The sequence below is a fragment of the Pristiophorus japonicus genome, unplaced genomic scaffold (assembly GCF_044704955.1).
Source record: "Pristiophorus japonicus isolate sPriJap1 unplaced genomic scaffold, sPriJap1.hap1 HAP1_SCAFFOLD_304, whole genome shotgun sequence".
NCBI classification, from domain to species: domain Eukaryota; kingdom Metazoa; phylum Chordata; class Chondrichthyes; family Pristiophoridae; genus Pristiophorus; species Pristiophorus japonicus.
In genome coordinates, this window is record NW_027252824.1 from 381552 (window position 1) to 406176 (window position 24625).

At 51.7% G+C, this 24625-nt stretch overlaps 2 protein-coding genes across 3 annotated transcripts in view; one reads left to right on the forward strand and one right to left on the reverse strand.

The window, feature by feature from the left end:
• Nucleotides 1-13752, reverse strand: part of LOC139249332 (retroviral integration site protein Fli-1 homolog) — a 66522-nt gene extending 52770 nt beyond the window's left edge. The window contains exon 1 of one of the 2 annotated variants that reach the window (XM_070872316.1): nucleotides 13449-13752. In XM_070872316.1, the coding sequence (XP_070728417.1) occupies nucleotides 13449-13466 (18 nt within the window). In that variant the 5' untranslated portion in view covers nucleotides 13467-13752. The remainder of the gene's footprint in view (nucleotides 1-13448) is intronic. The other variant, XM_070872317.1, reaches the window with a different exon arrangement.
• A 10020-nt stretch (nucleotides 13753-23772) lies between these two features.
• LOC139249330 (protein c-ets-1-B-like) overlaps nucleotides 23773-24625 on the forward strand; it is a 33220-nt gene continuing 32367 nt past the window's right edge. Inside the window, exon 1 of the mRNA XM_070872311.1 lies at nucleotides 23773-23829. Coding sequence (XP_070728412.1) covers nucleotides 23827-23829 — 3 coding nt within the window. The 5' untranslated portion in view covers nucleotides 23773-23826. The remainder of the gene's footprint in view (nucleotides 23830-24625) is intronic.

Genomic DNA, 24625 nt, shown 5'->3' on the forward strand with positions numbered 1-24625 from the left:
CAATCCCTGGAGTGTGACATGAACCCACAGCATTCTGACTCATAAATGTGTATGCTACCCACTGAGCCACAGCTGACACACAGTTTAGCAGAATAACACATTCTACAGTCCATAATATAACACTCTGCCCTTGAAAAAAAAAATCCTGGGGTCATTATTGACGAGAATCAAAACTGGACCCGCCACATAAAACCTGTGGCAGGAAGAGCAGGTCAGAGGCTGGGTATTCTCTGGCGAGTGCCTCACCTCCTGACTCCCCAAAGCCTCTCCATCATCTACAAGACACAAGTCAGGAGTGTGAAAGAACACTCCCCACTTGCCTGGATGAGTTGCAGCTCCAACAACACTCGAGAAGCTCGACACCATCCAGGACAAAGCAGCCGCTCGATGGGCCACGCTCCCCACCACCTCCAACACTCACTCCCTCCACCACCTCCAACACTCACTCCCTCCACCACCTCCAACGCTCACTCCCTCCACCACCTCCAACACTCACTTCCTCCACCACTTCCAACACTCACTCCCTCCACCACCTCCAACACTCACTCCCTCCACCACCTCCAACACTCGCTCCCTCCACCACCTCCAACACTCACTCCCTCCACCACCGGCGCACCGTGGCTGCAGTGTGCACCGTCTACAAGATGCACTGTGGCAACTCACCAAGGCTTCTTCGGCAGCACCTCCCAAACCCGCCACCTCTACCCGCCTCGAGGGACAAGGGCAGCAGGTCCATGGGAACACCACCCCCTCCACGTTCCCCTCCCAGTCACACACCATCCCGACTTGGGAATATATCGGCCGTTCCTTCATCGTCGCTGGGTCACAATCCTGGAACTCCCTCCCTAACAGCACTGTGGGAGCAGCTTCACCACACGGACTGCAGCGGTTCAAGAAGGCGGCTCACCACCACCTTCTCAAGGGGCAATTAGGGGGATGGGCAATAAATGCCGGCCTTGGCCAGCGATGCCCACATCTTAAAAAATGGCATGGCATCAGAGTTACCATGAGTAAGGCTATTTGAGATGTGCAAACAGTTTATATAAATGCTAATCTGGTGTATTATGAGATTCTGAAGGTGGAACTACCAACTACCAGACGTGGGAAGAGTTTATTTTAGTATGTGAAATTGATTCACGGTTTTGATAAATTACAGCCTCCAACTCTGATTAGATGATTCTTCAGATTGAATAAACATTTATCACATAATCGCTTAATATATCTCAGGATCTCGAACCATGGACTCCGCCACTCCTTCACTAAACCTCCCCTCCTTCACTAACCCTCTACTCCCTCACTAACCCTCCCCTCCCTCAATAACCCTCCCCTCCCCCCCCAAACATGGACTCCGCCACTCCCTCACCAACCCACCCCTCATTCACTAACCCTCCCCTCCCTCACTAACCCTCCCCTCCCTCACTAACCCTCCCCTCCTTCACTAACCCTCCCCTCCCCCCAAACATGGACTCCGCCACTCCCTCACTAACTCTCCCCTCCCTCACTAACCCTCCCCTCCCTCACTAGTCCTCTCCTCCCTCACTAACCCTCCTCTCCCTTACGAACCCTAACCCTCCACTCCTTCACTAACCCTCCCCTCCCTCACTAACCTCCCCCTCCCTCACTAACACTCCGCACCCTCACTAACCATCCCCTCCCTCACTAACCCTCCTCTCCCTCATGAACCCTAACCCTCCCCTCCCTCACTAACCCCCCTCTCCCTCACTAACCCTCCTCTCCCTCACTAACCCTCCCCTCCCTCACTAACCCTCCCCTCCCTCAGTAAATCTCCCTTCCCTCACTAACCCTCCTCTCCCTCACTAACCCTAACCCTCCTCTCCCTCACTAACCCTCCACTCCCTCACTAACCCTAACCCTTCCCTCCCTCACTAACCATAGACTCCGCCCCTCGCTCAACAACCCTCCCCTCCCCCGAATAATGGACCCCACCCATTCTGCCGAACAATAGACTCCTCCTCTCCCCCACTAACCATGGACCCCTCCCCTCCATCACTAACACTAACCCTCTCCTCTCTCACTAACTCTAACCCTCCCCTCCATCACTAACCATGGACCCCTCCACTATCACAGTAATCAAGGAACTCTCCCCTCCCTCAGTAACCATAGACCCCTCCCCTCCCTCACTAACCCTAACCCCCGCCTCCGTCACTAACCGTGAACTCCGCCACTCCCTCACTACCTCCCACAATCTGCAGTCTCTCAAACCCGCCGCCACCTGAACATCACTCCATGATTGACCATTTCCGATATGCCTGGTGTTCTCGGTGCCAAGCAGCAAATAGGCACCGAGTTCTACTTGAGTCGGTGGCACACCTTCACTCTCAGTCTAAAGGTCATAGGTTCAAATCCCACTCCAGAGACTTGAGCACAAAATTTTAGTCTGATACTCCAGGGCAGAACTAAAGGATCGCTATGCTGTTGGAGAGAGGGCCGCACTGTCGGAGGGGCAGTACTGAGGGAGCGCCGCACTGTTGGAGGGTCAGTACTGAGGGAGCGCCACATTGGCAGAGGGGCGGTACTGAGGGAGGGCTGCACTGTCGGAGGGGCAGTATTGAGGGAGTGCTGCACTGTCGGAGGCGCAGTACTGAGGGAGCGCGGTAATGTACTGTCAGAGGAACGGCACTGAGGGAGCGTCGCAGTATCGGAGCGGCAGTACTGAGGGAGTGCCACACTGTCGGAGGGGCAGTATTGAAGGCATGCCGTACTTCGGAGCGGCGGGACTGAGGGAGTGCCGCACTGTCAGAGGTGTGGTACTGAGAGAGTGTCGCACTGTCGGAGGGGCGATACTGAGGGAGCGCCGCACTGTCGGAGGGGTGGTACTGAGGAAGCGCCACACTGTCAGAGGGGCAGTACTGAGGGAGTGCCTCACTGTCGGAGGGGCAGTACTGAGGGAGTGCCGCACTGTCGGAGGGGCAGTACTAAGGAAGCACCGCACTGTCAGAGGGGCAGTACTGAGGGAGCGCCGCACTTTTGGAGGAGCTTTTTTTCAAATGCTACATTAAACCCAGGCTCCGACTGACCTCTGAGTTGGATGTAAAAGCTCCCATAGCCAGTATTGGAAGAACAGCAGGCGAGCTTTCCCTGGTGTCCTGAGGGACAATATTTATCCCTCAATCAACTGCATTAAATAAACAGATTATCTAGGTCATTATCACGATGGTGATTGTGGAAGCTTGCTGTGCACAAATTAGCTTCCGTGTTTCTTACATTACAACTGTGGCTGCACTTCAACAAAAGTACTTCTTTGGCTGTGAAGCACCTTGAGAGGTCTGGTAGCCTTGAAATGTCAATCTTTGATCATTTCATTCTCCCTGTGCCAGTTGCAACACATAACACCTACCGTCTGAATTCAGTCTCGTGTAAAATGAATGTGCTCTGATTCCAATGAAATTGAAACCACACTGGTGTTGAGAGGAATGTCAGTCTTGCATTGCGCCGAGTGTGGTTAACCAGCCTACAGTCAGCGCCATCATTGCAAAGCTGCCTGATACCTCTTAGTCCTGCAAAGGTGTCTAATGGGGTTACTGATCACTAGGATTGTGGACACTGTTATTTAAAGAGTAAATTATTTCAAACTGGAGCCGAGCTGGATGTGGCGGGAAAGGTGTGTTTGGGGGGCACTTGTTTGAAAGTTTTTGGTGTGTCCCCCTCCTTTAATAAAGGGGCACGTGATTTAATCGGTGTCTCCAAAAATAGTTGAAGAGATGTTGAAGCGGCCATCGGCCGATCCAGGCAGCGGGCGGTCGAGGGGGTCAGTCAGCCCGACTGCCTGCCTCTCTTCTGTGGCTACATACGAGCCAGGGTATCCCTGGAAATGGAGCACGCGGTGTCCACCGGTATGCTCGCGGCCTACTGCGAGAGGTGGGCGCCGGAGAGACTGGAGTACATCATCACCCCCGGCAACTAAATTTTAATTTGATTTTATGTCTAAAATGTTAATTTGTTTAATTTGCCGGTTTTAGTTCCCCTGCCCTTTTAGCCAGGGGGGACTTGTATAATTTGTGTTTCAGTGCCCTAAAAAATAACAAGGGGGCACTTGAAAAGTGTTTTGGAGTGTGCCTCCCCTCCTTTTAATCAGGGGGCACTTTATTTTCTGATTACAACAAAATAGTTGTGAGGTGGAGTGCGGTTAGCATTGAGCCTGCTCTGAGTGAGATTGTATCGGGGCAGGTGGCAGTGTTCTGGTCATTGGCAGACGGGTGCCTCTGTGCAGGAGGGCTAGTGAGTTAGACTCACTACACAGATGGTGACTTCTCTCTTCAATGCCCAGGGAGCGGAAGGTGAAAGATTTCTGCCTGGGATTGGGTCCACGGTCGCTGACCATCAGCGTATGTTCATCTCTGTGACCCGGATCAGGATCCGGCCCAGGCAGAAGTGGGGAGAAGGCTCACCTTTGTGGCAGAGGCTGGATGTGCAATGGGACATTGGCCGTTCAACTCTGTGACATCAGCTTAGAGCTGGTAGAGGAAGGCGGCGGGGCGGAGAAACAGGGTAACAGAGAGGGAGAGACACAGGGTGAGAGGGAGGGTGAGAAATACGGTGAGAGGTTGGGTGAGAAATATGGTGACAGAGAGGGAGAGAGACAGGTTTACAGAGAGGGAATTAGAGAGGATCGCAAAGACAGACAGGGTGACAGAGAGGGAGATAAATAGGGTGACATAGAGGGAAATAGATAGGCTGACAGAGAGAGAGAGAGACAAGGTGACAGGGAGGGAGATAAATAGGGTGACAGAGAGGGAGAGGGACAGGATGACAGAGAGGGAGATAGACAGGGTGACAGAGAGGGAGATAGACAGGGTGACAGAGAGGGAGAGGGACAGGGTGACAGAGCGGAAGATAGACAGCATGACAGAGAGGGAGAGGGACAGGGTGACAGAGAGGGAGAGGGACAGGGTGACAGAGCGGAAGATAGACAGGGTGACAGAGAGGGAGATAGACAGGGTGACAGAGAGGGAGAGGGACAGGGTGACAGAGAGGGAGATAGACAGGGTGACAGAGAGGGAGAGGGACAGGGTGACAGCGAGGGAGAGGGACAGGATGACAGAGAGGGAGATAGACAGGGTGACAGAGAGGGAGATAGACAGGGTGACAGAGAGGGAGATAGACAGGGTGACAGACAGGGAGAGGGACAGGATGACAGAGAGGGAGATAGACAGGGTGACAGAGAGGGAGAGGGATAGGGTGACAGAGAGGGAGATAGACAGGGTGACAGAGAGGGAGAGGGACAGGGTGACAGAGAGGGAGAGGGACAGGATGACAGAGAGGGAGATAGACAGGGTGACAGAGAGGGAGAGGGACAGGATTACAGAGAGGGAGAGGGACAGGATGACAGAGAGGGAGATAGAAAGGGTGACAGAGAGGGAGAGGGACAGGGTGACAGAGCGGAAGATAGACAGGGTGACAGAGAGGGAGAGGGACAGGGTGACAGAGAGGGAGAGGGACAGGGTGACAGAGCGGAAGATAGACAGGGTGACAGAGAGGGAGAGGGACAGGTGACAGAGAAGGAGAGGGACAGGGTGACAGAGAAGGAGAGGGACAAAGAGAGAGAGAGCGAGAGATCGGGCATTACTTGACTGGGCCTCTCTGTCATGATTCCGACTCATTCTCAGATAAAGCAAGATGTAAATCTTTATCTAAACATTGTCGGAGGGAAGGTGGAGTTAGTGAAACATACCAACTCTCCTGCCTCCGTGACCTAGATTCCAACAGAGGCCCGAAATAGAGAGCTGAAAGTTGCTCAAAGCCATGAAGAGGCGAGGGGTGGGTGAACGGGGGTGAGGCGAGTGGCGCGGGGGGGTTGGGGATGTGGGTTGGGGGGTGTTCCACCCTGGGCTGAAGCTGAATAAAATATTCCTTTTGTCGGTTCCCATGCAGTGCATCGTGCTCAACGGGGCGGGAATCTTGCAACTGTGTCTTCGCCTGATTGAATTAAAGAGAGATACGGGGTACCGGGGGGAAGGGCGGGGGGAGCGTGGTAACCTCTCTCTCTCTCTCTGTCTCTCTCTGTGTCTCTCTCTCTCTCTCTCTCTGTCTTTCTCTCTCTGTTTCTCTCTCTCTCTCTCTCTCTCTGTTTCTCTCTCTCTCTCTCTCTCTCTCTGTCTCTCTCTGTCTCTGTCTCTCTCTGTCTCTCTCTCTCTCTCTCTCTCTCTCGCTGTCTCCCTCTCTCTGACTCTCTCTCTCTCTCTCTCGCTGTCTCCCTCTCTCTGTCTCTCCCTCTCTCTCTGTCTCTCTCTCTCTCGCTCTCTGTTTCTTTGTCTCTCTCCCTCTCTGTCTATGTCTCTGTCACCCTTTCCCTCTCTTTCTCTCTCTCTCTCTCTCTCTCTGTCGCTCTCTCTTTCTCGTCCCCTCTCTCTCTCCCTCTCTCTCTCCCCCTCCCTCTCTCTGTCTGTCTCTCTCTGTTTCTCTCTCTCTCTGTCTCTCTCTGTCTCTCTCTCTGTCTCTCTGTTTCTCTCTGTCTCTCTCCCTCAGTCTGTCTGTCTATCTCTGTAACTGTAATTGCCCTTTCACACCTGCAACTGACCTTTCACCCTGTAACTGCCTTTGACCCTGCAACTGACCTTTCACCCTGTAACTGACGTTTCATTCTGTAATTGTAAATCGAAAGTAAAGCGGCAATCCATTACACTTGTGTTCGAGTTCAGCCCCCAGACATCCGCGACTTGGGTTGAATCTAAGCTTCCTGTTTCTACCGGAAGTTGGTTATAAGTGGCTCAGATTGAAATTGTACACTTCTAAAGGGAAATATTGGGGAGGAGGGCAAGGGAAGGTACTTCATCACAGGGCGGGTAATCCCCTCCACCCCGTCGCATACAAAGCCCTCTCAGCGACCCTAAATGTCCATTCGCAGTGGATGCACTTGTGCTAATTTAAATCTAAGCAGTGGTTGTTTTTTGTTGGAGAGGGTTCTGAAGGCCCTACTCTAATGTCAGGTATGGCTTCTGCGGCCAGCCGACAGCAGAGGCCTCCACTATGACTGATTTCAGCATGGCTACCAGTGTTCCAATCCAGCCTGTGGTTACCGGGGGGAGTGCCTCATACAAGTACCAGAGGGATCAAGTCCCACTCCAGTGATTGGAGCACCACAATCTAGGCTGGCATTTCAGTGCCATGCTGAGGGAGCACCTCACTGTCGGAGGGAAATTGCTGAGGGAGCGCTGTACTGCTGGAGGGGCAGTACTGAGGGAGCACCGCACTGTGCGAGGGTCAGTACTGTGGGAGTGCCGCACTGTCTGAGTGGCAGTACTGAGGGAGCGCCGCATTGTCAGAGGGTCAGTACTGAGGGAGCGCTGCACTGTAAGAGGGATGGTATTTTGGATGAAACATTAAACCAAATACTTTCTAAATGTGGTGAGGGTTTCTGTCTCGACCAAATTTCAGGCAGTGAGTTCCGCCCCAGACTCCCACCACCCTCTGGGTGAAGACATTTCCCCTCAAATCCCCTGTAACCCTCCCCCCAATTACCTAAGATCCACGCTCCCTGGTTGTTGACCTCTCTACTAACGGAAATAGGACCTTCCTCTCAAGTTGCATAATTTTATGCACCTCAATCAGGTCTCCCCTCAGCCTCCTCTGTTCCAGAGAAAATAACCCCATGCGATCCAATCTTTCCTCATTGCTAAAATTCTCCAGTCCAGGCTACATCCTGGTAAATCTCCTCTGCACCCTCTCCAGTGCAACATCCGGGTAAATCTCTTCTGTACCCTCTCTAGTGCAACATCCTGGTAAATCTCCTCTGTACCCTTTCCAGTGCAACATCCTGGTAAATCTCCTCTGTACCCTCTCCAATGCAACATCCTGGCAAATCTCCTCTGCACCCTCTCTAGTGCAACATCCTGGTAAATCTCCTCTGCACCCTCTCCAGTGCAACATCCTGGTAAATCTCCTCTGTACCTCTTCAGTGCAACATCCTGGTAAATCTACTCTGTACCCTCTCCAATGCAACATCCTGGTAAATCTCCTCTGCACACTCTCCAGTGGAACATCTTGGTAAATCTCCTCTGTACCCTCTCCAGTGCAACATCCTGGTAAATCTCCTCTGTACCCTCTCCAGTGCAATCACATCTATCCTGTGGTGACCAGAACTGCACGCAGTATTCCGGCTTTGGCCTAATTTGGGATTTATACAGTTCAAGAATAACCTCCCTGCTCTTTTATTCTATGCCTCAGCTAATAAAGGCAAATATTAGTTGTCAGACCCGCTGAGATTTCCCGCATTTTTGCAAGTATACTATATGCCTTCCTAACCACCTTATCTGCCTGGCCTGCTACCTTCAGGGATCTGTGGACCTGCACTCCACGGTCCCTTTGTTCCTCTATACTTCTCAGTGTCTTATTCCTATTTTTTATCTTACGGCCGCTGTTGAGGATTCTGCCTGTTCCATTTACACCTCCTCCAGACCCATCTGTGGTTTCTTTACCTGTCCCCTTACAATCTCTCCCCCACCCTATGACAGATCTTCCCATTCGTGCTTTGCTCCCCTTCCCCTTTCCGAGCCTCTGCACTTGCTTAAAACCTTTCGCGCCTCTAACTTTACCCAGTTCTGAGGAAAGGTCACCGAACTGAAACGTTAACTTTGTGTCTCTCTGCACGTAGGCTGCTGAGTGACTCCAGATTTGCTGTTTCTGCTCGGTCAGCCAGAATGTCACTTAGATCAGAATGGGTGTGGTCCTGACAGTGAAAGTGGGTTCACCAACACATATTTCTCTCTATTGATGAGAACTGGCCCCAATCATAGCCCGAATATTGCATTATCAACACTGCTGTAAACGGGCGGCCCAATGGGATTGGAGATGCGTTCATACCAGGGATCGAACCCAATGTTTGGGCTAATGTCGTCCAGCCCACGCTAATGCCGGTAAACTCCCTGATTAACACCAGTCCAAGGCAGCGACAATTCACAAAAATGAGGAGCGGATCCACACCACACAAACTGGCCACAATTCTCCATAAATGGGCAAGACACTTCTGGAAACGGCTGGTGTGTGAAGTGAAATTTAACAGCGTGCTTCACAGGGTGAAGTAAACTTCATTCTTATGCCGAACGCGCACTGGGAGTGTGTGATGGGACAGTGTGGAGGGAGCTTTACTCTGTATCTAGCCCCCTGTACAAGCCCTGGGAGTGTGTGATGGGATAGTGTGGAGGGAGCTTTACTCTGTATCTAACCCCCTGTACCAGCTCTGGGAGTGTGTGATGGGAAAGTGTAGAGGGAGCTTTACTCTGTATCTAACCCCGTGCTGGACCTGCCCTGGGAGTGTTTGATGGGACAGTGTAGAGGGAGCTTTACTCTGTATCTAACCCCCTGTACCTGCCCTGGGAGTGTTGTTTGGGACAGTTTAGAGGGAGATTTATTTTGTGTCTAACCCCGTGCTGTACCTGCCCTGGGAGTGTTTGATGGGACAGTGCAGAGGGAGCTTTACTCTGTGTCTAAAACCATGCTGTACCTGCCCTGGGAGTGTTTGATGGGACAATGTAGAGGGAGCTTTACTCTGTATCTAACCCAGTGCTGTACCTGCCCTGGGAGTGTTTGATGGGACAGTGTAGTGGGAGGTTTATTCTGTATCTAACCCCGTGCTGTACCTGCCCTGGGAGTGTTTGATGGGACAGTGTAGAGGGAACTTTACTCTGTATCTAACCCTCTGTACCTGCCCTGGGAGTGTTTGATGGGACAGTGTAGAGGGAGTTTTAACCTATATCTAACCCCGTGCTGTACCTGCCCTGGGAGTGTTCGATGGGACAGTGTAGAGGGAGCGTTACTCTCTATCTAACCCCGTGCTGTACCTGCCCTGGGAGTGTTTGATGGGACAGTGTAGAGGGAGCTTTACGCTGTATCTAACCCCCAAACCTGCCCTGGGAGTGTTTGATGGGACAGTGTAGAGGGAGCTTTACTCTGTAGCTAACCCCCTGTACCTGCCGTAGGAGTGTTTGATGGGACAGTGTAGAGGGAGCTTTACTCTGTATCTAACGTAGTGGAAAATTAGGGTCATAGAGACCGACTTCAGGAGGACAAAAATGGACTGCGAATGGGCAGGCACGTGGCAGATGAAATGTAATGCAGAGAAGTATGATTTGATATGTTTAGGTGGAATGACTGAGGAGAAGCAATATAAACGAAATAGTACAAGTTGAAAGGGGCAGCGGGAACAGAGAGATATGGGGGCGTGTGTACACAAATCTTTGAAGATGGCAGGACACGTTCAGATCCATGTTAAAAAAGCAAACGAACTCCTGGGTTTTATTAATAGAAGAATTCACTGGTTCGACCTCAGCTGCAGTATTGTTTTCCATTCTGGGCACCAAACTATAGGAAGGATACCAAGGTCTTGAGGAGGAGATTTATCAGAAGTGTTCCAGGGAGGAGGGACTTCAGTGATGTGGAGAGACTGGAGAAGCCGGGGTTGTTCTCCTTGGAGCAGAGAGGGTTAAGGGGGAGATTTAATCGAGGGGTTCAAAATCACGAGGGGTTGTGACGGAGTAAATCAGGAGAAGCTGTTCCCGGGGGCAGGAGGGCGGGTAACCAGAGGGACACAGATTGACGATAATCGGCGATGGAACCATAGGGGGAGATGGGGAGAATGTTTTTACGCAGCGAGTTGTTGTGATCGGGAACGCGCTGCCTGAAAGCTCGGTCGGAGCAGGTTCAATAGTGACTTTCAAACCGTAAATTGGGTAAATACTGGAAGGAGACATGTGCCGGGTTGTGGGGAAAGAGCAGGGGGTTAGTGGGACTGATTGGGTCGCTCTGTCACAGAGCCGGCACAGCACGGGCTCGATGGGCCCAATGGCCATCTGATTTGCTGTTTCATTCTATAATGCTGTGAATCTAACCTCGTGCTGTACCTGCACTGGGAGTGTTTGCTGGGACAGTGTAGAGGGAGCTTTACTCAATATCTAACCCCCTGTACCTGCCCTGGGAGTGTTTGATGGGACAGTGTAGAGGCAGCTTTATTCTGTATCTAACCCCCCGTACTTGCCTTGGGAGTGTTTGATGGGATAGTGTAGAGGGAGCTTTACTCTGTATCTAACCCCCTGTACTTGCCTTGGGAGAGTTTGATGGGACAGTGTAGAGGGAGGTTTACTCTGTATCTAACCTCCTGTACCTGCTCTGGGAGTGTTTGATGGGACAGTGTAGAGGGAGCTTTACTCTGTATCTAACCCCCTGGACCTGCCCTGGGAGTGTTTGATGGGACAGTATAGAGGGAGCTTTACTCTGTATCTAACCCCCTGTACCTGCCCTGGGAGTGTTTGATGGGACAGTGTAGAGGGTGCTTTACTCTGTATCTAACCCCGTGCTGTACGTGCCCGGGGAGTGTTTGATGGGGACAGTGTAGTATTGACTTGATTCCGTCACTACATACTTGGATGAATACAAGCCAGTGGTGAAGATCTACCTACGCAGTTACAGTGCTAAATTTGATATTTAGATGTGTAATTTGGCTTTTTGGAGTGACAGTTCCTTTGTACTTAAATAGCCTTCCAACCAGTAATTGTTAGCCGCTGTAACAACGGAATCCTCAGAAATCCAGGCACAGAGCTGATAGGAGAATCATTGCATGGAATCTTAAAACGGACCAAGGAGAGTAACACAGTCCCGGATAATTAGGCGTTATTGTTGATAAACCTGTGGTACATCATTAGTACTTTTGCAAACGTTCCTTGGAGGGCGGGGTGGGGTGTCTGACAGTGTCTGTGATGGTCAATTGTGCGTGTATTTGTACCTGAGGAGTTCCTGACACAGTTGGTTGTGAGTTTGGAGTTTTCTGAAATTGTGTCCCCATCTCATTCCTTCCTACTCTCTCGGTGGCACGGTGCAGATATGAATTGACCTGTGGTCTTATGTGTGTGTGTGTGTTTGTGGGTTGCGCTGGGTGTTGAAGGGAGGGGGGAGGGGGGATCTGGGAGGGGGGGGGGGGGGTGGTTGACGACCCCGGGATTCTGATATCACGATTCTGATCGGTGGCGGCTCGCTTTAAGCAGCTGCCTGCTGTGGCCTTTGCTCAACAAAAGCAGAAGTTTTTTTTTTGGCTGAGGGCTGGCTGAATTTGCAGAGCTCGGCCTAATCGTGTTTTTGCAGCAATTTTTTTTTCTTCAGTGCAGCAAGTTTCTGCGGTTCGACACAGATCTGCAGGCACCTCGGATCAAGCTGCTGAAACAATGCTTGCACAATTCTCATCAAGTAGTATTATTATTTTATCTTTGCAACACAAAGGGCTCTGCATTGAACTAAAGAGAGAGAGAGAGAGGGAGAGGGAATGGGAGGAAGGGGGAATTGACGGCGGTAATTGGGACACTTGTTTACCCCGAAAGCACGTCACCATCTTCCAACTGTCGTTGCAAAATAATTTTTTTTGTACTAGCTGTTGCTACACAGCCTCAGGAAACTAGGGCAGGAAGCATGAGTATTGTGGCCGGAAGTCCCTGCATTTATAGATAAGGCACCTGATGAAACTCACTCTTAGTTAATGTCAATTATGCTTTAAATAACCCCAAAACCATCCTTGAACAAGAAAAGGCACATTTCTAAACAAGAATCCCACTAGTATTCCCTGTGCACAGACATTGTCTTTATGCGTTGAGCAAATGTACAAATTTGTTTGTTTAATGTACAATTCACGGCTTCTCCTGGAGTTCTAAACGTTTTGCAATTGACTGAGTCTGGGCAGTTCACAGACTGCTTCATCGCAATCGCCTCTATCCCTCCACTCCCTCTCGCCCTAGAACAACACACACATTTCTCGCAAGGTCTGTCCTAGAGGCGCAGATCAGATCGAGTCTTGTTGCATGGCCGAGCCGGCTGAAGGGGGCCAAATGGCCTCTTCTTGCTCCTGTTTCTGCTGCCCTTTTCCTGCAAAGGGGCAAGTCCCGCAAAAAAAACGAGTGGAAGAGCCAAGCCCAATTTGGAGATTGGCGCTGGAGTAACGGTGCGGCGGAACGGGCGCATCGTTGGGGACTCGCCGGTCCAACTCCTGCACCTTGTACTTCACACGCACCACACCCTGCATCTTTTTTATAAACAAGGATTATTTCAGTGGACCCTGTCGGCGGGTGGCCGAGGTTCAAGGGACCCACATGCCCTCCGCCGCCTCCAGCATTCAAACTCGGGGTGGGTGGGGAGGAGGGAGAGGAGGGGGGGGTGAGAACCAGCGGCTCGGCGGAACAGAAATGTTTCTGTTCTGCATTGTTTGAAAAACCAAAATACGTGTGACTGCCGAGCGTGACCGCCGGACATTGTTTTGGTTTTTATCTTGCAGTGGTTTCTAGGCTTGTTCGAGCGCAGACTTATAACCGCCAACGGGAAGGAAGAGGAACATTTCTACCAGAAGGAAAGAGTTGAGAAGGACTACCGGCGCGCTCTGCTGCCTCGGCATGAAAAGTCTGTGGGTGTTCCGAGCTTCTGCACCCGCCCGCATCAAGCAACACCGCCCCGCTTACCTTGATGGGGCAGTCCATCTCACCCGCCCCGCTCGGCTGTTTAATACAGGTTATCGCTTTTAAATATATATATATGGTTAACGCACTGGCATCAGGACCCGCACTCCTCGCCCGCCGGGGTCGCGATCATTGCATCGCTCGCATCGCCAACCCAACCACCGGATGAGAGCAGTCTTTCTAAATTTGGGAAGTGAAGTCACGCCGAGTGCAGGCTGATTTCCTATTGGTGGACCTGAGGATGAGTGGAGTCCTCCTCTACAAGGTGCAGGTTCGGTGTGAAAGTTTGAGACAGAGAATGGATAACAGAGAGAGAGAGAGAGAAAGAGAGAGAGATCAGAGAGTGAGAGAGAGTGAGAGAGAGAGAGACAGAGAGATCAGAGAGAGAGTGAGAGAGAGAGAGAGAGAGAGAGAGAGAGTGAGAGAGAGAGATCAGAGAGAGAGAGAGAGAGAGATCAGAGAGTGCGAGAGAGTGAGAGAGAGAGAGACAGAGAGATCAGAGAGAGACAGGCAGACAGAGAGAGAGAGGGAGAGAGACACATACACAGTCAGATCAGGGACGCAGAGAGACAAGGAGCTCAGAGAGACAGGGAGAGAGAGAGAGAGAGAGAGAGACAGAGAGAGAGACAGAGAGATCAGAGAGAGAGACAGACAGACAGAGAGAGAGAGAGAGGGAGACACACACACAGACAGATCAGGGACGCAGAGAGCTCAGAAAAACAGGGAGAGAGAGAGAAATAGTGAGAGAGAGAGACAGAGAGAAAGAGAGATCAGAGAGAGACAGACAGACAGAGAGAGGGAGAGAGACATAGACAGAGAGCGAGAACCAGAGAGACCGAGAGACAGAGAGACAGAGAGAGAGAGAAGGTGAGACAGGAGGAACTCAGACAGACAGGCAGAGAGAGAGAGAGAGAGAGAAAATTGAAGACGAGCAGGGAGAGAGGTTAGAGATGGGCAGAGCGAGGATGAGATTGAGTGAGCTGGAACAGTTGCTGTGGTTTTTAAGGGCGCGGCTGTGCTGCACAAGCCAGCAGATTTTTCTCTGTCTGTGTGAACTGAGTGGCCTTTGGCGGCTGTGGGCCGAGATACGACGCCTGAGCTTTCGCTCCCACTGCTGATACGCGAGAACGCAACACTCCCTCCCTCACATCCGAGGCAGGACAGGAGGAGAGCCGGGGATCACTTCCCTTCACTGAGCCATTCGGCCCTCGGCGCTTAATAGTGCGCTGGGAGCAGGATATCCCAGGGCTGGGCGCGTCAGGCAGAGGGGAGACTGCATTTCTCGGGCAGCGCATGGAGTGCACAGTTTACCTGGACTGGAGGACCTGGCACTGAGCGAAGCAGGTGGCGATAGCCCTGCCTGCTGGCACTCAAAATTCAGCAATGCGTTAGATGGTGAGATGGGCAGGGTAAACATTTCGGCGCTGCTAGTGTAGTGGTATCATGCAAGTTCGATTCCCGGGTGGCGCAGAACGTTTTACTTAAAAACAAGTAAGTTACCAATCACACACTTTCGGAAGGATGTGAAGACTTTGGAGAGGGCGCAGACGACAGTTACTCGAATGGTCCCAGGGCCGGGGGACTTCAGTGACGTGAAGAGTGAAGAAGCTGGTTGCTTTGGTCAGAGCAGAGAAGGTTAGGGAGATTTAATCCAGGAGTCCAAAATCATGAAGGAGGGTACAGAGGAGATTTACCCGGATGTTGCACTGGAGAGGGTACAAAGAAGATTTACCAGAATGTTGCACTGGAGAGGGTACAGAGGAGATTTACCCGGATGTTGCACTGGAGAGGGTACAGAGGAGATTTACCCGGATGTTGCACTGGAGAGGGTACAAAGGAGATTTACCAGGATGCTGCACTGGAGAGGGTACAGAGGAGATTTACCCGGATGTTGCACTGGAGAGGGTACAGAGGAGATTTACCCAGATGTTGCACTGGAGAGGGTACAGGGATTTAACCGGATGTTGCAGTAGAGAGGGTACAGGGGAGATTTACCAGGATTTTGCACTGGAGAGGGTGCAGAGGAGATTTACCCGGATGTTGCAGAAGAGAGGGTACAGGGGATATTTACCAGGATGTTGCACTGCAGAGGGTACAGAGGAGATTTCCCAGGATGTTGCACTGGAGAGAGTGCAGAGGGGATTTACCAGAATGTTGCACTAGAGAGGTTACAGACGAGATTTATCAGGATGTTGTACTGGAGAGGGTGCAGAGGAGATTTACCAGGATGTTGCACTGGAGAGGGTGCAGAGGAGATTTACCAGGATGCTGCACTAGAGAGGGTACAGAGGAGATTTACCAGAATGTTGTACTGGAGAGAGTACAGAGGAGATTTACCAGGATGTTGCACTGGAGAGGGTACAGAGGAGATTTACCAGGATGTTGCACTAGAGAGCATGCAGAGGAGATTTACCAGGATGTTGCACTGGAGAGGGTGCAGAGGAGATTTACCAGGATGCTGCACTAGAGAGGGTACAGAGGAGATTTACCAGAATGTTGTACTGGAGAGAGTACAGAGGAGATTTACCAGGATGTTGCACTGGAGAGGGTACAGAGGAGATTTACCAGGATGTTGCACTGGAGAGGGTGTAGAGGAGATTTAGCAGGATGTAGCCTGGACTGGAGAATTTTAGCAATGAGGAAAGATTGGATCGGATGGAGTTGTTTTCTTTGGAACAGAGTGGACTGAGGGGAGACCTGATTGAGGTTTATAAAATGTCGACGGGCCTGGATATAGTGGATAGGAAGTATCTGTTTCCCTTGGTAGAGGGGTTAACAACCAGTGGGCACAGATAGAAAGTAATTGGGGGGAGGTTTAGAGGGGGTTTGAGGGGAAATGTCTTCACCCAGAGGGTGGTGGGGGTCTGGGGGGGAACTCACTGCCTGAAAGGGGGGTAGAGGCAGAAACTCTCACCACATTTTGATGTGCACTTGAAGTGCCGTAACCTGCAGGGCTACGGACCGAGAGCTGGAAAGTGCGATTAGGCTGGGTAGCTCTTGGTCGGCCAGCGCAATGCGGACACGATGGGTTGGAATGGCCTCCTTCCGTGTTGTAACTTTCTCTGATTCTATGAAGAGTTTTGATGGAGTAAATCAGGACAAACTGTTTCCAGGGTCAGGGAGAGGGGGGGGGGGCGTGGGGGGAGGGTGGTTGGTAACCAGAAGAGACTGATTTGCGGTAATTGGCAAAAGAATCAGAAGGGGAGATGGGGAGAATGTTTATATGCAGCGAGTTGTTGTGATCTGGAATGTGCTGCCTAAAAGGACGGTGGGAGTACATTCAATAGTAACTTTCAACAGCGAATTGGACTTGAAAAAGATTAATTGCTGGTATATGGGGAAAGAGCGTGGGAGTTGGTCTAATTTTTTTCTCTCTTTCAAAGAGCCAGCATAGGTACGATGGGCTGAATAGATGCCTTCTGTGTTGTATGATAGTGAGATAGTCAGAGATAGAGAATAAGATAACCATTGATGTAGAGAGGGAGATACACAGCGGGGTAGTGAATGAGATAGAGAGGTAGACAGTGAGGTCATCAGAAAGAGGGAGGTGGTGAGTAAGATAGACATGGGTAGAGAGTGAGGTGCAGAGAGGTAGGGCGAGATGTGGAGAGCTGAAGTGAGATAGGGAGAGTTAGAATGAGTTAGGCAGTGGTAGAGTGAGATAGGAAGGGGTAGAGTGTGATTGGAAGGGCAGATTGAGATAGACAGGGGTAGGGGAGATATTGAGAGGTAGAGTGAGATAGGGAGGGGTGAAGTGAGTTAAGGAGCGGTGGAGGGAGATAGGGAAGGGTTGAGAGGAAGATATAGAGAGGTAGAGTGAGGGAAGAATGTGATAGTGAGGGATAGAGTGAGATAGGGAGCGATAGAGTGAGATAGGGGAGGTGGAGAGGGAGATAGGGAGGGGTAGAGTGAGATAAGGAGGGGTAGAGTGAGATGGAGGAGATAGAGAGTGATAGGGAGGGATATAATGAGATAGGCAGGGGTCGAGTGAGACAGTGTGATGGGTGGAGTGAGATAAGGAGGGATAGAATTTGATAGGGATTGGTAGCGTGAGATGTGGAGGTAGACAGGGATAGGGAGTGTTTGGGTGAGATAGGGAGGGGTGGAGTGTGATAGGGCGGGGTAGAGAAGGAGAGTGACATAGAGGGAGGTAGAGAGGGATCGGGAGAGATAGAGTGAGGTGGGGGATGTAGAGAGGGATAAGGAGGGCAAGAGTGAGATAGGGAGGGTTGAGTATGTTAGGGAGAGATAGAGTGAGATAGAGGGAGGTGGAGAGGGAGATAGGGGAGGGGTCGAGTGAGATAGGGAGGTGCAGAGGGAGATAGGTAGAGTGAGATAGGGAGGGTAGAGAGGGAGATAGGGACGGGTAGAGTGAGATAGGGAGGTGGCAAAGGAGAGAGGAAGGGTTACAGAGTGAGATATGGAGGTGGAGTCGGAGATAGGATGGGGTAGAGTGAGATAGGGGGAGGTGGAGAGGGAGATAGGGAGGGGTAGAGTGAGATAGGAAGAGTTAATTTGAGATAGGGAAAGGTACAGAGGTAAAGGGGAGATAGAGTGAGATGGGGGATGTAGAAAGCGACAAGGAGGGGAAGAGTGAGATAGGGAGGGTTGAGTGTGATAGGGAAACATAGAGTGAGATAGGGGGAGGTGGAGAGTGAGATAGGGAGGGGTAGAGCGAGATAGAAAGGGGTAGAGAGGTAAATGGGGAGATAGGGTGAGATGGGGAGGTGGAGAGGGAGATAGGGAGGGGTAGAGTGAGATAGGGAGGGGTAGAGAGGTAAAGGGGGAGATAGAGTGAGATAGGGGGAGGTGGAGAGGAGAGGGAGATAGGGAGGGGTAGAGTGAGATAGGGGAGGTGGAGAGGGGGAGAGGGAGAGGTAGAATGAGATATGGAGAGGTGGAGAGGGAGATAGGGAGGGATAGAGTGAGATAGGGGGAAGTGGAGAGGGGGACAGGGAGGGGTAGAGTGAGATAGGGAGGGGTAGAGTGAGACAGGGAGAGGTGGAGCGTGAGATAGGGAGGGGTAGAGTGAGATAGGGAGGGGGAGAGTGAGATAGGGAGCGCAAAGTGCGATAGCGGGAGATGGAGAAGGAGATAGGGAGGGGTAGAGAGGTAAAGGGCGCGATAGAGTGAGAAAAGGGAAGGTGGAGAGGGAGATAGGGAGGGGTAGAATGAGATAGGAATGGTAGAGGGAGATAGGGAGTGGTAAAGTGAGATAGGGGGAGGTGGAGAGTGAGATAGAGAGTGGTAGAGTGAGATACGGAGGGGTAGAGAGTTAAAGGGGGAGATAGAGTGAGATGGGTGAGGTGGAGAGGGAGATAGGGAGGGATAGAGTGATATAGGGAGGGGTAGAGTGAGATAACGATGAGTCGAGTGAGATAGGGAGGGGTAGAGTGGAATTGGGAGGAGTAGAGAGGTAAAGAAGGAGGTGTGAGCTGAGGTTTGCAGAAACAGCACACGTCAATATGCAACCTGAGCTAATTCACATCATGCTGCTCCCCAGAGCTTCATCAACTCAACACGCCTGGATCTTTCAACCTAATCACGAGAATAGCCAATTTCGGAAACTGCACATCAAGCCACAAACTCCTGCACCTTCAGAGCGACAAGCTGTAGTTAATTTGGAGAGTTTAGGCCTATCTCCCCAAACAGGAAGTTTAGCGCTCAATGCTGATTGTAGCAGTGCCTCTGGTGCCCACTGGAGGGTGCTGCTCACTCCGATACTACAACAACAACACCAAGCTGCACTTCTGTAGCGCCTACAAGAAACATCACAAGACTTCACAGAAATGTAATCAGAGAAATTGGACGCGTGGCGATAGAAGGAGACATTCGCAAGGGTGACCGAAAGTTTGGTTAAAGCGGTGGGTTTTAAGAAGGTTCTTAAAGGAGGAGATGGAGGTGGAGAGGTTTTATGCAGGAAATTCCAGAGGCTGGGACCTAGACTATGAAAGGCACAGCGTCCAACAGTGCAATAAGAAGAGGAAATGGACGAGATGTCAGAGTTAGCAGAACAGCAAAAATATCAACTTGCATTTATATAGCGCCTTCACTACAGTAAACCATCCCAACATGCTTCATAGGAGCGGTTATCAGTCAACATCTGACACTGAGCAACATAAGTAGTTATTAAGACAGATGAAGAAAAACTTGGTTAAAGAGATAGGTTTAATTGGACATCTTAAATGAGTTCAAGAGGCGGAGAGGCTTAGGGAGAGAATTCCAGAGCTTGGGGCCAGGCAGCTGAAGGCAGGGCAGCCAAAGGTGGAGCGATGGAAATCGGGGGGGAGGGCAAGAGGCCAGAATTTGGAGAGCGCAGAGATCTGGGAAGAGTGTATGGGCTGGGGAGGTAACAGAGATAGGGAAGGGTGTAGGGCTGGAGTGGTTACAGAGATAGGGAGGTGTGTAAGGTTTGGAGGAGGTTATAGAGATAGGGAGGACTGTAGAGGCTGGAGGAGGTTACAGAGACAAAGAGGGGTGTAGGGGCTGGAGGGGGTTAGAGAGATAGGGAGGGTTGTATGGGCTGGAGGAGATCACAGAGAGCAGGAGGGGTGTAGACGTTGGAGGAGGTTACAGAGCTGTGGAGGTTTGTAGGGTTGGAGGAGGTTACACAGATAGGTAGGCTGTAGGGACTGGATGAGGTTACAGAGATAGAGAGGGTTGTAGCGGCTGTAGGAGGTTGCAGTGATAGGGAAGTGTGTAGGGCTGGAACTGGTTACAGAGATAAGTAGGGGTGTAGGGGCTGGAGGTGGTTACAGAGATGGGGATGGTTGTAGGGGCTGAAGGAGGTTACAAAGATAGGGATGGGTTTAGGGCTGGAGCGGTTTACAGAGATAGGGAGTTGTGTAAGGTTTGGAGGAGGTTACAGAGATAGGGAGGGGGGTTGAGGCTGGTGAAGGTTACAGAGATAGGGAGGTGTGTAGGGGTTTGAAGTGGTTACAGAGATAGGGAGGGTGTAGGGGTTGGAGGAGGTTACAGAGATAGGGAGGGTTGTAGGGCTGGAGGGATTACAGAGATAGCGAGGTGTGTAGGGGCTGGAGGGGGTCACAGAGATAGAGAGGGGTGTAGGGGCTGCAGGAGGTTACAGAGATAGGAAGGTGGAGGGGATGGAGGAGGTTACAGAGATAGCGAGGGTTGTAGGGGCTGGAGGAGATTACAGAGAAAGGGAGGTGGAGGGGATGGAGGAGGTTACAGAGATAGGGAGGGTGGTAGGGGCTGGAGGAGGTTACAGAGATAGGGAGGGTTGTCGGAGCTGGCGGAGCTTACAGAGATAGAGAGGTTGGAGGGGATGGATAAGGTTACAGAGCTAGGGAGGGTGTAGGGCTGGAGGAGGTTACAGAGATAGGGAGTGGTGTAGGGCTTGAGGAGGTTACAGAGATAGGGAGTGGAACAGGGCTGGAGGATTTACAGAGATAGGGAGGTGTGTAAAGTTTGGAGGAGGTTGCAGAAATAGGGATGGTTATAGCGGTTGGACGAGGTTAGAGAGATAGGGAGGAGTGTAGGGTCTGCAGGAGGTCACAGAGATAGGGAGAGGTGTATGGGCTGGAGGGAGTTACAGAGATAGGGAGAGGTGTCGGGGCTGAAGGAGGTTACAGAGATCGGGAAGGCTGTTGGGGCTGGAGGAAGTTATGGTCACAGAGAAAGCGAGGTTTGTAGGGGCTGGAAGATGTTACACAGATAGGGAGGGTGTAGTTGCTGGAGGAGGTTATAGAGATAGGGAGGGGTGTAGGGGCTGGAGGAGGTTACAGAGATAGGGAGAGGTGTAGGGCTGGAAGAGGTTACAGAGATAGGGAGGGTGTAGGGGTGGCGGAGTTAACAGAGATAGGGAGGGGCGTAGAGGCTGGAGGAGGTTACAGAAATAGGGAGGGATGTCGGGGCTGGAGGAGGTTACAGAGATAGGAAGAGGTGTAGGGGCTAGAGGAGGTTGCAGAGATAGTGAGGGGTGTAGAGATTGGAGCGAGTTACAGAGCTAGGGAGTGGTGTAGGGTCTGGAGGGGGTTACAGAGATAGGGAAGGATGTAGAGAATGGAGTGGCTTACAGAGATAGGGAGGTGTGTAGGAGCTGGACGAGGTTACAGAGATAGGGAGGGGTGTAGGTGCTGGAGGAGGTTACAGAGATAGGGAGTGGTGTAGGGTCTGGAGGGGGTTACAGAGATAGGGAGGGGTGTAGAGAATGGAGTGGGTTACAGAGATAGGGAGGGGTGTAGGGGCTGGACGAGGTTACAGAGATAGGGAGGGGTGTAGGTGCTGGAGGGGGTTACAGAGATAGGGAGTGGTGTAGTGGCTGGAGGAGGTTACAGAGATAGGGAGGGGTGTAGAGAATGGAGTGGGTTACAGAGATAGGGATGGGTGTAGGGGCTGGAGGGGGTTACAGAGATAGGGAGGGGTGTAGTGGCTGGAGGAGGTTACAGAGACAGGGAGGGGTGTAGGGGCTGGAGGAGGTTACAGAGATAGGGAGGGGTGTAGGGGCTGGAGGAGGTTACAGAGATAGGGAGGGGTGTAGGGGCTGGAGGAGGTTACCGAGACAGGGAGGGGTGTAGGGGCTGGAGGGGGTTACAGAGATAGGGAGGGGTGTAGGGGCTGGAGGAGGTTACAGAGATAGGGAGGGGTATAAGGGCTGGAGGGGGTTACAGAGATAGGGAGGGGTGTAGGGGCTGGAGGAGGTTACAGAGATAGGGAGGGGTGTAGGGGCTGGAGGAGGTTACAGAGATAGGGAGGGGTGTAAGGGCTGGACGGGGTTACAGAGATAGGGAGGGGTGTAGAGAATGGAGTGGGTTATAGAGATAGGGAGGGGTGTAGGTGCTGGAGGAGGTTACAGAGATAGGGAGGGGGGTAGGGGCTGGACGAGGTTATGGGTGGGGGTGGGGTGGGGGGAGGGGCAGCAGGCGTGTGGATGCTCCCGGAGGATGGAAGATGGGAGACCGCCCTGGACAGCACTGGCCTGGTCACATCTGGAGGGAATTACGCCACGGACGAGGCTTTCAGCAGCAGATGGCTTGAGGCTGGTGTGGAGTCAGTGATGTTACGGAGGTGGAAGTTGATGATCCTGGGGATGGTGAGGAGTTGCGGTCGAAAGCTCAGCTCGCGGTCAAACAGCGTTGTGAACAGTCTGGTCCAGCCTCAGAGAGTTGCCAGGGAGAGGGATCGCGTCAGTGGCGAGAGAACGGAGTTTGTGGCGGGCTTCGAAGACAAAGGCTTTCGTCTTCCCTATATTTAATAGGAAGGGAGTTTCAGCTCTTCCAGAACAGGATGTCGGACAAGCAGTTTTGGGAGTGGGTGCGGCATTGTTAGGCTGGAGGCTTTTACAGACTATGGGAGTGGGGTGGCCATTTAGGGACTAAACCCTTTGTGTACTAACCTGGTAGTGTGTTTAACCCTGTGTCTGCTGACGGTGAGTTTTACTCTGTATCTAACCTCGTGCTGTACCTGCCCTGGGAGTGTTTGATGGGACAGTGTAGAGGGAGCTTTACTCTGTATCTAACCCCCTGTACCTGCCCTGGGAGCGTTTGATGGGATGGTGTAGAGGGAGTTTTAATCTGTATCTAACCCCGTGCTGTACCTGCCCTGGGAGTGTTTGATGGGACAGTGTAGAGGGAGCTTTACTCTGTATCTAACCCCCTGTACCTGCCCTGGGAGTGTCTGATGGGACAGTGTAGAGGGAGCTTTACTCTGTATCTAACCCCGTGCTGTACCTGCCCTGGGAGTGTTTGATGCGACAATGTAGAGGGAGCTTTACTCTGTAACTAACCCCGTGCTGTACCTGCCCTGGGAGTGTTTGATGGGACAGTGTAGAGGGAGCTTTGCTCTCTATCTCCCCCCGTGCTGTACCTGGGAGTGTTTGATTGGACAGTGTAGAGGGAGTTTTAATCTGTATCTAACCCCGTGCTGTACCTGCGCTGGGATTGTTTGATGGGACAGTGTAGAGGGAGCTTTACTCTGTATCTAACCCCGTGCTGTACCTGGCAGTGTTTGATGGGACAGTGTAGAGGGAGCTTTACTCTGTATCTAACCCCCTGTACCTGCCGTGGGAGTGTTTGATGGGACAGTGTAGAGGGAGCTTTACTCTGTATCTAACCCCCAGTACCTGCTCTGGGAGTGTTTAATGGGACAGTGTAGAGGGAGCTTTACTCTGTATCTAATTCCCTGTACTGCCCTGGGAGTGAGTAATTCTCAAATCGTGTGGCTGACATGCGCTGAGTGATATTTTTCAGATATGGATGTGGTAATTCGCCCTCCCCATTCGGAAGAGCTGCTGTGATCAGTAATTTCAGAGTACAAGTGGGGTCTGCTACAATCTCGAACCGATGAAAATATCTGCAGGATGCTCGTTGTGTGCCGGCCCCGGGACTCGGAATGTGCTCAATCACTGATGGCGCATTGAATGGTGTGTCGCGATTACCTGATTCTCACACAGCCGGCCCTGACTGAAAATATTGCAGAGTCCCCCGCTGAATATATTAACCCCCCAAGTGTCAAACCTCCTGGTGATGTTACCGAACATTCTCGTGCTCATGTAAAATTCGAGAAAAAGATTTAATTTATCTGGTTATGTCGAATAGACCATGGTTATCAAACTGGTGAATATCAGTCGGTGGAGGGGGGGAGGGGGCGGAGTTACACCGCGGGGCGCCGCCGAATTTGCAGAAATCCCGCTCTCTTTTCACTGCAATCGGGGTTGTCTCTTCAAAGACCTCCCAGGCCAGGACTAATTCGTGCGATTGAACGGTGAGGACGGCCGCGGCCCCTCCCCCCGCATGTTGAACACACACAATTTCTGTTAATTTAGCAAAATGTAGAATGAGGCATTTTCTCCCGCCTCAGATCAGCTTAAGGAGCCCGAACTATTTAAACTGTCCCGCAAGTCTACCCAGTCTGAGAGCTGTGTGTATTGGTGCTTACCGTGTTGACAGTCACGGAGATTCAACACCGCCTCCAGTGCGCCCCTGAGGAAAAGAGTGTTTGAAGACCAGGCCCTCAAATCCACCACCGAGCCCATGGTTTACGGGGCTGTAGTGATACCCGCCCTCCTGTATGGCTCAGAGACATGGACCATGTACAGTAGACACCTCAAGTCGCTGGAGAAATACCACCAACGCTGTCTCCGCAAGATCCTACAAATCCCCCGGGAGGACAGACGCACCAACGTTAGCGTCCTCAACCAGGCCAACATCCCCAGCATC